Source organism: Caretta caretta, chromosome 6 (genome assembly GCF_965140235.1).
Source record: "Caretta caretta isolate rCarCar2 chromosome 6, rCarCar1.hap1, whole genome shotgun sequence".
In the NCBI taxonomy this organism is placed as follows: Eukaryota; Metazoa; Chordata; order Testudines; family Cheloniidae; genus Caretta; species Caretta caretta.
Window position 1 is genome coordinate 14,431,446 of NC_134211.1, and position 13,915 is coordinate 14,445,360.

Genomic DNA, 13,915 nt, shown 5'->3' on the forward strand with positions numbered 1-13,915 from the left:
GAAATGCATTAGAGTATCTTTTGTTTTCGCTTGTGAATTTTCCCTGTGCTTAGAGGGAGGTTTATCCCTGTTTTTTGTCACTTTAAAGTTTTGCCTAGAGGGGAATCCTCTGTGTTTTGAATCTGATTACCCTGTAAAATTACCTTCCATCCTGATTTTACAGAGGTGCTTCTTTTACTTTTTTTCTTTATAATAAAGTTCTGGTTTTTTTAAGAATCTGATTGGGTTTAGTGTCCTAAAAACCCAGGGATTTGGTTTGTGCTCACCTGTACCAATTGGTGAGGATATTATTCTCAAACCTACCCAGGAAAGGGGGTGAAGGGGCTTGGGGGGACATTTTGGGGAAACAGGAACTGCAAGTTGTCCTTTTCCTGAATCTTTGTCTAACTCACTTGGTGGTGGCAGCAATATTGTCCAAGGACAAGGAAGAATTTGTGCCTTGGGGAAGTTTTTAACCTAAACTGGTAGAAATAAGCTCAGGGGGTCTTTCATGCGAGTCCCAACATCTGTACCCCAGAGTTCAGAGTGGGGAGGGAAACCTGACAGGGTGTTTGGACAAAATTTCTTGTTAAATACAGGTGCCACTTATTCCCTAAGTAGTACCCAAAATAAAAACCTGTTTGGCCCTCCAGCTGGAATTAAGACCTTACAGGGGTTCAATAAGGCAAAAAGTACTGTTCCTTTTTGAAAAACATTTTGTATCAGTTCAATAAATTAATTAATAAATACATACATGCATAAAAGGCAATTTGGCTTTAAAAATCTAAAAAAGGGATTTTAAAAATTAATGTCTTTACAAAATTTAAAATGTTAATTAATTTTGCTATCAGGGTTCTATGAAAAACGCCTCCCAGCACATCCTAAAAGCCAGGAAAAATTTGGCAAGCTACTGAATAATGATCCTTAAGGCATCTAAAGAGCTAAAGTGGCCAATGTGAACTCCAAAAATTCTAGCAATTGCAAAAAAACCCACCAGGAGATGCAGGCCAAAAATAAAATAAAATAGAATGTGGTAAAATTGAGACAAAGATCCTAGTTACAGATCCTGATCCCCCACGCCAGAAGCAGCACAGCTATCAAAAAAGGCAGAAGCCAGCCTAAAAAAACCCCCAGTTGATGGGCTTTTAAGCCAAGGGGTTTTAGTGGAACAGTCAAGTCCCAATAATGTTGCCCTCTGGCCAGTCCATAAAAGTGATAGCAAGACCTGAAGGCTGGTAGTTGATTTTTGCCCCCTTACTCAGGTGACACCCCGATGGCCCCCATAGTGGCTTTTTTCTGCACCAGTGCGTGCTCACGGCCCCCCCACCTCTGGCCCCACCCCCACCCCAAAGTCCCCGCCCTAACTCCGCTCCTCGCTGCCCCTATTGGACCCCTCCCCAAATCCCCACCCCGGCCCCACCTGCTCCGCCAAGCACGCCGCATTCCCGCTCCTCTCCCCTCCCTCCCAGGCTTGCCGTGTGAAACAGCTGTTTCGCAGTGCAAGCGCTGGGAATGAGTGGGGAGAACGATGACGTGGCGGTGCGCTCAGGGGCGGAGGTGGAGCGGAGCGGAGGCGGAGGTGAGCTGGGGCAGGGGGGTGGGGCAGGGAGCTGCCGGTGGCTGCAGCGCACCCACCATTTTTTCCCCATGGGTGCTCCAGCCCCGGAGCACACACGGAGTCGGCACCTATGGGTAATAGCTTCCAGCGTCGGAGGGGACTAGTGGCTTCCAGTTTTGAATTTGGCCGATGCTTCCTTTCCTATCCCTTTACATCAGGACAGCTATTACAAATTTGCTTTTACCTTTCCAGGGAAGCAGTTGTGTTTTGCCAGGGTCCCCATGGGCTGGAACAATGTCGTTCTTATTTGTCATGCCCATGTTGTTAAAATGTAAAATAAAATGCCTTAAAAAAACAGTATATTTTCTTATGTAAATATCCTAAGTTCCACTCAAACAAAAAAAAATTATTAAATAGGATGTTACAAAAAATTCAGGAAGCTGGGTTTATCAAAAAAAAAAATGAAAAAAGCCCAGTTGGGTTCCCAACAAGTAAATTATCTTGAAGTGACTTTGGGACAGGAAGGGTGCTCCCCTAACAAACAAAAAGTAGAGCTGATTCTTAAATTACCAGCTCCCACCGATGTCACCGCTCTTAAATCCTTTTTGGGAATGGTTAATTTTTCCCAAAATGTTATTAAGGGACTTTCAAAACAGGCAGCCCCGCTGCATAAATTGTTAATGACGGGAGTGAAATGAAACAGGGGCCCTTTGCAGCAGGAAGCCATGATCCAGTTAATGCAGGCCTTAGTTCAGGCTCCAGTTTTAGCATAGTCCCCAGTGGGACAGCCGTTTGTGCTACAACTGGCAAACAAAAGTAGTTTGGGTGGTACCCATGGCATTAAAAACAGAAATAATTTCCCTAGCCCAGAGAGGGGCCATTTGAGAGTAAAAAAAATCTTTAGCTAAATTGCAAGCGCTTGGCTGGTGCCAAATATAAGCAGTAATATAAAATAGTTTGTAAATAACTGTCTGTCCTGTACAGCCAATAATGTTAATTCTAATATAATCAAAAAGCCTCCAAAACAGCAGAGAATAGAGGGGCCTTGGGCTCATTTACTATTTAATTACATTGGCCCTTTAGCAACAAAAGCCAGGGTAGTCAGTGTTGTTGGGTAACTGTTAATCCACTTATAAAATGGAGTAAACCAATCCTCACCCATAACAACACAGCCCAAACAACAGCCCGTGTGCTGATTGAGCCGGTAATAACCAGGTGGGGTATGCCAAAAAAAAAACTGATTTGGACCAAGGACCTCATTTCATCAAGAATATTACTAAAAGGCCTTGTCAAGCAAGTCAAATCAAGCAAAAATTGCATCTAGCAGGACACCTCCAAGTTCAGGCCAGTTAGAATGGGCTAACCGCACTCTTAAAACAGCTTTTAAAAAAATAGTAAACCAGCAGGGAAAGGATTGGGATCAGCCACTACCATTTATTCTTATGGTCATAATGGACTCTGTGGTCTCTCATGGAGTTATCCCATTCAAGGCAACAACTGGCAAAGACATGTGCCTTTCAGAACAATGGTGGGTAGGTGGGGCACCGCTAATAAACTGCAACCCCGGGTCCTTACAGACCAGTGGATGCAACAGCTGCTAAAATTTGTTGCTAGTACTCATAGGCAGGTAGCTGTGGCCCTAAAAGCCAATGTTCAAAAAATGAATAAAAGATGGGTCCAATCCTAAACCGCATCAAAGAGAAACAATTCACTCAAATGCTCTTATATTCCTTTATTCTACTGGGGGTAAAATTATGGGATAGAGGGTGAGTGTGGGGTGATGTCACTTGATCGATAAGCGGTGGTGGGGCTCTAGAGAAACAGAGACTCTCCGGGGTCAGTGTTCCATGGCAGTGCCCCAGGGATGGTGCTGTGTTCATGCCATAGAGGCCAGGGCCACCTGGTTGTTGGCCCTGTCGAAGACAACGTAGTACTGGCGGATGAAGACATCTCCGAGGATCCAGAGCCCTCCAACGTCGATGCTTTCAAAGCCGGACATACAAGAGCCTGACTCCTGCACCAGGGGAAAAGGGGACATGGTAATTATTGGGCTGGAACTTCAGTGAGTTACCATCCTGTAGGGCCTGCTGGTGCTTGTTACCATCTTGGGCTGGGATCTCAGAGCTCTCAAACCAAGTAGCATTAGGCTGGGTAGGGCTTCCATAGGAGACCTCTGTGGGCTGCAGGGAGTGACACTGGTAAGTTGGGCCCCAATTTTTGATGCTTCTTAGCTGTCTAACTCCCAGTGAGCTACCTTTGTGGATCTGGGCCTCAGAACAGCCCCAGTGCCTAAGCCAAGGCCTAAGGGATGCAGCCTGTCAACTGGGAAGAAAAGCAAGGTCCTGACAACTTCTGTTCATGACACATCCCTTGGGGAGGCAAAGCGCGCTCTCTCCAGACTCCTGGCCAGATTCCAAAGGGAGCGATTTCATTCTGCCACCAGAAATCATGCTGTGATTATAAGTGGATTTGGGCTTCCCCACTGCCTGTCCCACCTACCAGCTGGTGTTGCTGTGTGCTGTTAAAGCAGCTTGCCTGTTCCTTTCCAGTGGGGAGCAAACTCTTATCATGGGGAAGGAACATCCTTCCTGATGCCCAGATGCCCATGCCCTGGAGCACAAGGCAGCGATCTCTCTTGATCTAGCCTCCCAGCTGGGGTAGCTGCTCATTTAATTCTCTCCTAGCCCTGTAAGGCCCCTGCCCTGATGATCTCCTATGGTGGCCAGCTCTACAGGCTGCCTCGCTTCTCTTGCGGTGTGTCACTTTCACTGTGGGCCTGCCTTCATCTTGACCATCCCTCCCCCTTGATCCATTTGTGGGAAGAGTTCTCTGCCGCCCCACTCTCATACTGGGGACAGACTCTGAGCTGCATCTCAGTGACGCTCCTGCAGGCTCACGCTGGCTGTGCAGGGGCATTTTGCCAGCATGCTCAGTGCAATGGCCTAAGGCACAAGCCCTGGCTAAGAGGCCCCGAGGCGGCTTTCTCAGCGGGACACTCACTTCAATGATGTAGGCACTGGCAGGCACAGGGAACTCGATGCCGTTGATGGTGAAGACGATGTTGGGCAGGCTGCTCATGGCACTGCAGCTGATCTGCAGGGAGGGAGGCAACACACGGAGGAAAGTTTAGACACGTCTCGGGCACTAGGTTCTCCAATGAGAGAGGTGGAGCATCACATCCGTGTGTAGCAGACACCTCTAGAAGCATCTCTCCCTCTCCCTGCCCTTACCGTGCCATCGCTGGCGCCGATGTAGGAGTTGATGTTGGAGATGCCAGAAGAGGGCCCAGCCAGCAGAGAAGTACCAGTGTCAATGATAGCCTGGCAGCCACCAGAGCAAGCGATGGTCTCTCCGTTCATGGTGACGCTGCAAGAGAGAGAGTCGGGGGGAACGTTCCCACAAACACTTCCGATCTCATTCCCACTCAGCCCACGAGCCAGCAGTGAGAGGCCTGTAGGGTGATTCTTGCTGAATGCCAAAAAGTTTCCCCTGATGTTTCAGCCTCAATCTCTCCTTCCTTGGCTATTGCCCATCGCTCCTTGTCCTACAACCTTCTGGGACTGTGACCGATCTAGCCTGAGGGTCACAAACTGATGTCAAGGGTTTGCGACCACCCTGCCCTTTACTTTATTGCTAAACAGGGGAGAGAGGGGTCCTGGCACAGGGGACGCGGGGGTGGTGGTGCTGCCCTAACCCTGCCCCCCTACTAGTGGCAGACACAGGTCATCTCTGGGTCCTGTTATGGGCGAGGTGGAGATCCACTCATCTAACTGCCTTACTGGTGAGCCCCTTTCCTATAACTCCAAGTACAGTGTGATCCCAACTCCCTTGTCTTGTCTCTCATCTTGTCTGGACTCTAAGTTGAGCTTCTCCCGGCTCCCACATGCATCTCCTTTTTTCAAGGTAACATTGAAGGGGAAGGGCCAAGAGGTGGGCGATACCTGTCCATGGTGATTTCCCAGTAACTCTCAGAGGAGAGAGGGATCCAGTTGAGGCTCCCAGAGTAGTAAGAGGAGTCGATGCCGCCGAACATCACAAAGCTCCCAGTCTGGTCATTGCTGGAGAAGGGAGAGAGGAGAGTCAAGGAGAATGTATGAATGGTTGGCTAATGAGACAATAGCAATCGCTCCATCTGTTAGAGAAGGACGACAGCTGGGGAGTGCTGGGGTAGACTCAGAGCTGGGAATATCAGCATCTAGTAGCCAAGATAGGACAGGCTGGTTGGATGAGAGGAGCACCTCACCCCCTGCTTTGACATCACTTTGGGCTTTCTCTTCCTAGATCTCAAAAGCTAAGCACATTTGGGCCTGGCCAAATGTGGACGGGAGACCACCAAGGAAAGACCCAGGTGTGTGAGGCAGTTGTGTCAGTGACTCAGTAGGGGCTGCTCTTTCCTCAGAGTCAGGACTGAGCAGATGGTTCAGCCTGGTGCTAGAAGGTTTTGAGCCAGGAAATCATCTGGGTAACGTATTAGGGGAAACTCTTCTCCCAGGAGTCAGTTTAATACCAATGCCCTAGTGTTCACTTCTGCTCCCAAAAACTTAAATCACTAGCATAGGACAGTTGCCATGTTCCACCGCAGAGGTGGCTGCTTTGGGGGAATTCTTATGCAAATGTTGCAGGGATCACTCATTGAGAGAGGCGCTATAGGAACGTGAATCTCACTGCAGCACATGGGCTGTTTCCAGCCCTGACTTACGAGCTCAGGTAGACGGAGAAGAGGTCCTGAGACACCAAACCCTCGTTCATCATGTTGTCAAAGACGGGGGTGGCTCCAGAAGAGGAGATGCTGGGGAAGGCCAGACCCAGGATCCCATCAAAGGGGGCATAGTAAAAGAAGGAGCCGGGCTCAGTTTCACTCAGACCAAAGATCTGGTTGGTGTCCACAATGCCTCCAACCTTGGGAGAGGGATGGGGACAATCAGACACACCCTACACCCTGAAGAAGCTGCCAAGTCTACCACAGGGTCCTGGTGGCCTGGGGAGTTCTCAGAGGCTGGCGTGCCCTGCACTGTGGTCTCTCCCCCATATGAGAATATTCTGTGATTAGTCTCATTGCCTCTTCTCTTCCCTTTTTCTATCCCCCCTCTCCCAGTTCATAACCATACTCTGCTTTAGCTTCCCAGATGCGTCCTGTCCTTCTAACGCCAAATCCTTCACCATGTCTTTTCCATGGGTTTTGATCCTTTCTTGTGATTTACCTGGACGGTGTCATAGCCCAGGATTCCAGTCATGCTGCCGGTGCCATACTGGATGGAGAGGCTCTGGCTGGTGGCCTGGTAGGTGGAGGAGTCTGAAGGGTTGAATTTTTTGTGGTTTGCTGCAAGTACAGATGAGTCAGATGGTCACAGGCTGACACTTGTAACTCTCCCCATGCATTGTACGGAGAGCTTGGGTGACTAGCGAGGCTCTGAATTCTTTGGTGAGGTCAGGATGCCTAAGAGTCACACATTGCAGGACTCAACATTGCCACACTCAAGTGCCTTTGTGGATCTAGCTTCTTGTCTTACTAGGACCCATTCCACCTCTGACACTGTGTAGTATGTGGAAGGAAAATGGAGGGAGACCTGCTGCACTCTGTCTTCCCGGGTGAATAAAAATCAATGATAAAAAAAATCTGATTTTTTTAAGATGTCAGTATATTTTTCTTTTTAAAAATAACCTATTTAAAATTAACTTTGAAATTATGACAACATACGGTAAGGTCTAAACTAAAATCTTACTAAATCTTACTAAAATCTACTAAAATAATTTAAATTAAATACAAAGGTTACTGTTAAGCACTGCATGTTTTCTGGCTTCAAAGAAAGTCAACAGAACTGGAAGATTGGACTGACTCAGCACCTGGAACCAGAGTTTCCTTAGTTTCAAGCTAAACAAGCTTTTGACAGCAGTAGCCTCTTCTGTAGGTGCAGAGAGCATACTTTCTTCAGGTCAGTTTATTAACTAGTTCAGTTCACAGACTAGTTTATTCCAACTTAAGAAACCAATTGGGAATTGAAAAAATGGGAACACTTGTTTTCCTCTTCCAATCTCTGAATAAAAGCTAGGTGCGAGAGGATGAGCTCTACAAGTTCTAAAATCTTGAAGGACGTGTGGGTCAGAAACAATCAGTTCAATTCACTGACTACAAATAACACTTCCTTTGTTTCATAAATCTGTTATTTTTAAATGCAAAACATGTTTTGATAAATTTTTCTTTCTTGTATATACAGCCCATTGAAAGGAGTTCTAACTAATTTTTTTAAAAGCTGGATTTTGAATTTTAAAGTGAATTTTCCAATTTCCATCCAAATTGAGTCTGATAGAAACCAAAAATTAATCATAATGTAGTAAATAAGAAACACCTCCTTCACCATTTTCTAAAATAACGAAAAAATGAACAAAGTAAGAATTTGAATAAATGTGTATAAAGCTATATTAATTGCTTAAATAAATGTGTATTGACATTCTGTATCCCCCTGATTTGCTAAAGGAAGTATGAAATATAATGTAAATATCTAGTTGCAAGTCAACCTGTGTATAGTGGTTACAAACCAGTGAGAATCAACTTCCTTTAGAAAAATAATTAAAATCAATTATTTCAATTAAGGTTCCTCCTTGCTAATGTAAATCTCTATGATTTCAGTCAACCACCCCAGCTGGAATGTCAAGGCAAGAGAGGTTGCAGGTGACTTACTGCAGGCTGTGCTGGAGCAGTACACAGAGGGCACCCACAGGTTGGAGGAACCGGTGTCGAAAATGACAGTGAAATCCTGAGCAGGCGTACCAATTGAGATGGTTCCATAATACTCGATCTGCCAAAGCAGGACAAAAAACAATGGACAAAGAGGAAACCCTTCCCATCCAAGGACTAGATCATCACCAGGAGTAAACCGGCATAGTTCCACCAGCTGAGGGTCTGGGCTACAGTGTCCTTGCTAAAGGCTCAACCTGAGCTGGTGTTTCTCTGCCATCACTTTGCCCAGCATGGCTCCTAGCACCTCCTGGTCTCCAATAGCCACAGGTGATCAAACGCACATAATTATTTAGCCTCAGACCCCTGAATCTCAGTGTGTGGAAGAGCATGATTGGAAGAGGACAGCCAGCAAACCCTGGGAGTGCTCTTCCCAATGTTCTTCTGAATGCCATCCAATGACAATTGGGGGCTGGGTGGCCCAGCACAGGTTCGTGGCTGCAGCAAGATGGGAGCTTGCTTGGAAGCACATGGTTGGGGCACTTTTGGGAGGAGAGATCAGCTGTTGGCAGAGAAGTGGGAAGCTTTGATGAGGAGAGGGAGGCTACAAGACCGGCTCTCCTGCTATACTCACGTCCATGTAGTTTGTTAGGGGCTCACTGGCAAACTTGTTGGCCAGGCTGGGGAAATACTTGGAGGCTAGGTTGTAAGGGTGTTTCTTCAGGAAATCCTCCAGCAAGCCATGTTCCTTAAGGTTCTGCCTCAGGGATTTCCCCTTCTTCAGGGAGACCCTAATCAACAAGGGTAGGGAGAGAGACCGATCAATAGGAAATAAACAATAGACAAGCCTTGTGTTCAGCACCGACAGTGCAATCCAGCTTTTACATTGCACTGAGACCCCTTAGTATACCTAGGATTATCAAAGGAGTGCAAAGGAGTTGGGTGCCCAGGGCACTGAAAGTCAGTGGGAGTTGGGCACAAATTTTCTGTAGGATTCTTGGAAAATCCCAGCCGATATGTATAGAAGAGAGATGGCTTAACATTCTGGGAGCTGTACTAATACATAGAAAGAGACAGTCCCTGTCCTGTAGAGGTTACTGTTGAAATAGACAAAATGGACAAAGGAACTATTATCTGCCACCTTGACTCCGTCAACCATTCCGTTCTGCTTGAAATCACTTTCTCCCTTGGCTTCCATGTCTCTCCTCTCATGGTTCTCCTCCTACATCTGTAATCACTCCTTTGATGCCTTCAGAGGATCTGCCCTCCAACTTTCTGTGGGAGTTCCACAGGGCTCTGTCCTTGGTCCCCTTCTATTCGCCTTCTACCCCTTATCTCTGTGTAATCTCATCCGCAAACACAAATTCCACTACAACCTCTATACCGATGACTCACAGATCTGCCTCCCTCCTCCAGGTCTGTCTCCTTCTGTCCAAATTCAAATCTCGACCTTCTAGGCCTGGCTTGATGGGACTAATTGAACATGGGGGAGGCCTCATTTTTTAGGAGGCAGGATTAGTAAGGTACTGTGAATAGATCAGCAGGCTGAACACAGAATGTCTATGGCTAACCAGGACAGGTAAGTGCATGGTAAGCCAAGAGACAGAATGGCTGAACTAGCCAAGATAAGGCAGGGAACATCAAAGGAATCATTTACAAAGGACAGGGTAACAGTGGACGAGATAAGATGGGAACATAAAGATGAATAAGTCACACATGGCGTGGATAGAGCATGCTGTACAGGGATTGGTTCCTACAAAAGAAAGCCAATCCCAAAACATGTGAAACAACTTTTGTCTAGCTCCTCACATCCAGGCTATGTCTAAATCTTGCCAAATCTTCTTGCATAAGCTCTCTGAGACGCAGCCTTTCCTATCCCTTCACGCAGCCATAGCTCTCGTCCCAGCTCTCCTCCTTTCATGTCTCAATTGCTGCAACTTCTTCTCCCTGGCCTTGACAAATGCCATTTTGACACATTCATGTCCATTCAGAACGTTGCTGCAAATATAATCTTCCTAGCAAGTCACTTTGAACATGACACTCCTCTCTTTGGGTTCCTCCATTGGCTCCCCCTGCTCTATGATATCAGACATAAGCTGCTTGTCTTCACTTCCAATCCCTTTGCACTCAGTCCCACCCTACCTCTTATCCCTCACTGGCTATCAAGCTATTGATGCCCATCTCCCATTGGCCCATGATGCCAGCCTCTACTGCCAACTTGATAAATTTTCAATCACGCACCTTCGTGCTTTCTCCCACCTGCCCCCTATGGTTGGGAGGTCCTCCCCATAAGCATCTGAAAAGCTACCACACTGTCCTCCTTCAAATCCCTCCTTAGAAACTCTCCCTTGTCGTCGTGCCTATAAAAAAACCATAACAACAGTTTGGCTGCTGGTGTGCAGAGATCACTGTCCATCAAGCTGACTGATTGTTTAGTTGTGCTCCCCTCTCAGTCTGTCTGCATGTCTCTGTTGTCTCTTATGTCTTATTGAGGTCGTTATCTACTTAGGGAAGGGACAGCCTTCCAGTGCCTAGTGCCATGGAGTTCTGGTCCATGACTTGTGGGTCCTACATGCTGTGATAATACAAGTAATAAACACTAATATTATCACAGAGAACTGATCCCCAGAGAGAGACTCCATCACTTGCCCCTGGTCACACAGGGAGTCTGTGGTAGAGCCAGGCATTAACCCAGATCTCGCAAGTGCCACTCCAGTGCCTGAACCACAAGACCTGCCTTCCTCATTCCCCTGCTACAACACAAAGCTAAGGGGATGTTCCCAGCTGCTGCCTATATACGAATGGAGAGTAGAGAAGAGAATGAGAGAGGTGCAGACATTCCCCTTGATAATCACACAGGGTTATGTAGAAAGCCGAGTTCAGCAGCCCAAAGTGGTGTATTCCCCCAGTACTCACTTTGTCACCCGGCACTGAGAGAGCGCCACCAAACTCAGGAGCAGAAGCCACTTCATGATGTTTTCTGACACACAAGCCAGTGGTGATGAGTGGTGAATGTAGAGAAACGCCTGGGTGCTGCTTCTTATAAACACACAGCCCAGAGCTTTTCTTATCGAATTAATAACCCTGATAAGAAATGTAAACCTTCCCGATAAGATCTTCCAAAATGTCCTTAAACGAAATTTTGGAGAACACTCAAAGTCCATAGATTTCCACCTTCACTTGGCTGTGACCTGAAAATGGGGCATTGTCTAGAGGGAAGGTGTGAGAGTTCAGGGATGTCTAAGCTTTGAAAAGCATTGCCTTGGGGTTGCTTTAAAGAATGGGACAGGAGGCATTGGAATGGGGTACGGAGACATTCACTGCTTGGTTCTTCATTCCAATCTAGCCCCATGCTGGGAGAGAGGGTAACTCAATGGGATTGGAGCCTTCCACATTTTTGGCACCACTTGCAATACAGCCATAGAATCACAGAAGTGTATGACAGGAAAGGGACTCAATAGGTCATCTAGTCCAGTCCCCTGCATCCAAGGCAGCCATGCAGTGGGGAATTGGTTTCTTTTTGGGAACCAGGATATGGAGCTTTACACCTCTGGGTCATTGGTAAGGATACAATTCTGTCACAGAGTTCACAGAATCCGTGACTTCTTCCAGTGCAGGGCTGGAGCAGCTGTCAGCCCCAGGCCATCAGAGCAGTAGCCTCAGGGCTGAAGCAGCGAATGGGGTTGGCTCAGCTCCCTTGGGGCTGGAGCAGCTGCGGTCAGACCCTGACACAGGAGCAGCAGCAGGGCTGGACGAGCTGCTGGAGGTCAGCCCCTGGCAGCTCTCTCACTGTTAGACACTCCCCCACCCCCCGTTCCTACCCTCCCCGCCCCCAGCAGGGCTCAGATTCGTACCAGTGACTAATGTTTGTCTACACTGGCAAGTGAAAGACAAAACTTCTGGCGTTCGTTTGAGGGCTTTCTCTCCCCCATCCCCCCCTTCCCTGGTTCTTGTCATGCAGACAGAAAGCGGAAGACCAGAAGTTTGAAGTGCAGGCGATGCGATGTTTATTGGGGTTAGTTCCAAGCAAACATATTCCGAAGCCCTTCACACAAGTCAGGCTTATCACTCTATGCCGATAGAGTTTTCCCCTTCCCCTCCCCCAATTACAGTTCTCTACCCCAGTGGAACCCCTTCTTCTTCTAACCCCTAGCTCCGCACACCAATGGAGCTCCCTCTTCCCGGTGTTCTGCTTCTAGCTTTGATGCTGCAGAGCATTTACTCTGTGTCCCCCTTCCCAGCTCTGACACTGCAGAGCATTGCCTGTGTCCCTGTTCCTCATTCCCCTATTCCCAGTCCCCTATTACCATGATCATTCCCCTTCCCACTCCCATTCCCCATTCCTACTCCCCCTCCTTCTTCTTAGCAGGCCCAAATATACCTGCAGTGCACGCCCCTAGTCACACTCCTTATAACTTACGGTCATGTTCTGCTCGGGAGGCTTGTGAGCCTGGGTCTTCATCCCACTCCTTTTGTACTCCATGGAGGGGTAAGCAGTGAGGTTGTGCTCCAGTCAGGGGCAGTCATTTCTCTGGTCTTTTAGCATTTTACCGCCCCACACAATCCTCCCTTGCCCCTAAAAGCCCCATCTGGTTGTGGGAAATGCAACACACAGCATCTTTGTCCTTTGTTCTTCACACATATTAGTAAGGATGTAAGAGTATAGAACATCAAATCCAAAATTCTATCTCGAGCTAACAGGCTTATAAGCTAACAATATTCAGAGGTGTTAAAAAAACACACACCCACGAAAGACAAAAGATTTGCTGACGACAAGTGCCGGTGCGAACAGTGCTTTGAACAGTCTGCAGGAGCGCTTTGTCTGCAGGAGCGCTCTCCTGCCAACAACGCTAACGCCGCTTGTGGGGGTGGAAGTTTTTTGTTGGCAGGAGACCTCTCTCCTGCCGACAAATAGAGGCTACACTGCGCACCTTTTAATGGCACGGCTGTAGCAGCACAGCCATGTCACTAAAAGCTGCGCAGTGTAGACATAGCCTAAGGTTAAGATTCTCTCACGGGTATTTTTAGTAAAAGCCAGGGACAGATCGTGGGCTTCTGTGAATTTTTGTTTATTGCCCCATAGAGGCCCCTGTTGATGGGCAAGAAGCAGATGTCCAGTCCTCCTTGGGAACAGGGTAAGGTCACCATGACTTAGACCTTATGGAGAGAGAAAAGGAGAAAATCCTGGATGGCCCCAAACCTGGAGACCGATTCCCTGGCCCAGGAGCAAATTATGGGTTCAAGTTCCAATGGCTTGGATGTGGGGGAGGTCTCACTTCTTAGCCCTGGTACTTCAGCCATCCTGTTCCTCTCAGGAGACTATCCACTGAACTTGGATACCAGGCCATGCACCAGGAGTATCCGTTCTGCCTGAAAAAGAATGAGAATCCCAACAGATTTGACAACTTTTACTTTCCATTTAGCACTACCAGATTCCTGACAAGCAAACACCTCATGAGCCACATTCCCCCACCCACTAACTAGGGCTTAATAATCATAAACATGTATGGTGGAGTTCCTGGCTTGAAATAAAGACCCTTTTAAGAAGCATCACAACCAAGGGGACTGACCGTCTGACAAGTTCAAGAATGGAAGATGGAGCCATTTGCTTCTCATTGTGCCTCAGTCCAATCTGGCCACAAACTGGGGAACAACTGGCTCAGGAGCATTGGGATTAGCATACAGAGCCTTCTACTTCTAGG

General features: G+C 47.5%; 1 protein-coding gene across 1 annotated transcript; it reads right to left on the reverse strand.

Moving 5' to 3' along the window:
* Positions 1-3,282: 3,282 nt before the first annotated feature.
* LOC142072319 (pepsin A-like) lies at positions 3,283-12,993 on the reverse strand. Its single transcript, XM_075129016.1, has 9 exons — positions 12,634-12,993; positions 8,848-9,004; positions 8,217-8,334; positions 6,739-6,857; positions 6,237-6,436; positions 5,479-5,595; positions 4,768-4,903; positions 4,538-4,630; positions 3,283-3,551 (listed from the first exon to the last, which is right to left on the reverse strand). The coding sequence occupies exons 2-9, from the start codon at positions 8,851-8,853 to the stop codon at positions 3,414-3,416; spliced, it is 927 nt and encodes a 308-aa protein (XP_074985117.1). The 5' UTR covers positions 8,854-9,004; positions 12,634-12,993; the 3' UTR covers positions 3,283-3,413.
* Positions 12,994-13,915: the final 922 nt, after the last annotated feature.

Bases quoted from the DNA above. Each gene is read 5' to 3' on its own strand.
- LOC142072319 (XM_075129016.1), bottom strand. The intron at 4,904-5,478 runs GTATCGCCCACC...TCTCTCTTGCAG, and splicing joins TGGGAAATCACCATGGACAG to CGTCACCATGAACGGAGAGA. The intron at 3,552-4,537 runs GTGAGTGTCCCG...CCCCTGGTGCAG, and splicing joins CCAGTGCCTACATCATTGAA to GAGTCAGGCTCTTGTATGTC.